General features: G+C 45.1%; 1 protein-coding gene across 1 annotated transcript in view; it reads right to left on the minus strand.

The window, feature by feature from the left end:
* Positions 1 to 43: 43 nt before the first annotated feature.
* The window catches only part of LOC106297294, a 2,115-nt gene continuing 1,342 nt past the window's right edge, over positions 44 to 816 (minus strand). The window contains exon 3 of the mRNA XM_013733566.1: positions 44 to 233. Coding sequence (XP_013589020.1) covers positions 44 to 233 — 190 coding nt within the window. The remainder of the gene's footprint in view (positions 234 to 816) is intronic.

The raw sequence follows: 816 nt of genomic DNA on the forward strand, positions 1-816 counted from the left end.
ATGGGTAGGTAGTATCTCGGCCTTGAGGAGAGTGTTGTACCGACTAGCTATCTCCTTGCCATAAAAGCATAAGGTCATCGAGATTGATTGGCTCGTCCTCCTGTTCTCGCGGCCATGGGTAAGAGGCGGAGGTTGGTTGTTGTGCTCGCTGTGGGGGCGTGTTGTTCGTCTTCCTTGTTCTAGTGGCCGATTGCTTGGTGCGTGGAGGCATCGTGATAATCAGAGCAAATGGACTGCAAAAACATAGAGAAATCGAAAATCCAATTGGATTAGAAGTAAGAATCACTTAAAAAGAGTGAGAATTTAAGTTTTGGTGATGGCTTCAAAATCGCAAGAGAGGGAGGAGTGTACGGTTGAGTGCAAGGGGAAAGTGGAAGGGTGGGGCCTTAAATAGGCGAAACCCTAACCGCTCTCCATTATCTCTCTTTTTTTTTATTATTTTTTTTATTGTTTTTGGGTCCGGAACACTTACCTGGAACAGGCGATGGGTTGTTCCACCAGAAGAACAATTATTCGGTTGTTTTGACTGAAGTGTTCAGGTTTTCTTGTTTTTGACCTGCAAACTAAATCTGAAAAGAGATAAAATAGACAATAGAAAACAATATATACACTCACCAGTGCGTTGTCTCCCACCAAGCGCTTAGTTAAAGTCATTAGCTTGACTTGGCTCAGCCGATCAGGCTGATGAGGGATCGCTTAGGGGAATTTCTTCACCCTCTGCGATAGTGGAGTCAGCAAGGTAATGCTTGATGCACTGACCATTGACGACAAACTCGTCTCCCTTTCTGTCCAGCAACACAACAGCTCCGTAAGGGC

The sequence above is a fragment of the Brassica oleracea genome, chromosome C6 (genome assembly GCF_000695525.1).
Source record: "Brassica oleracea var. oleracea cultivar TO1000 chromosome C6, BOL, whole genome shotgun sequence".
Classification (NCBI taxonomy): domain Eukaryota; kingdom Viridiplantae; phylum Streptophyta; class Magnoliopsida; order Brassicales; family Brassicaceae; genus Brassica; species Brassica oleracea.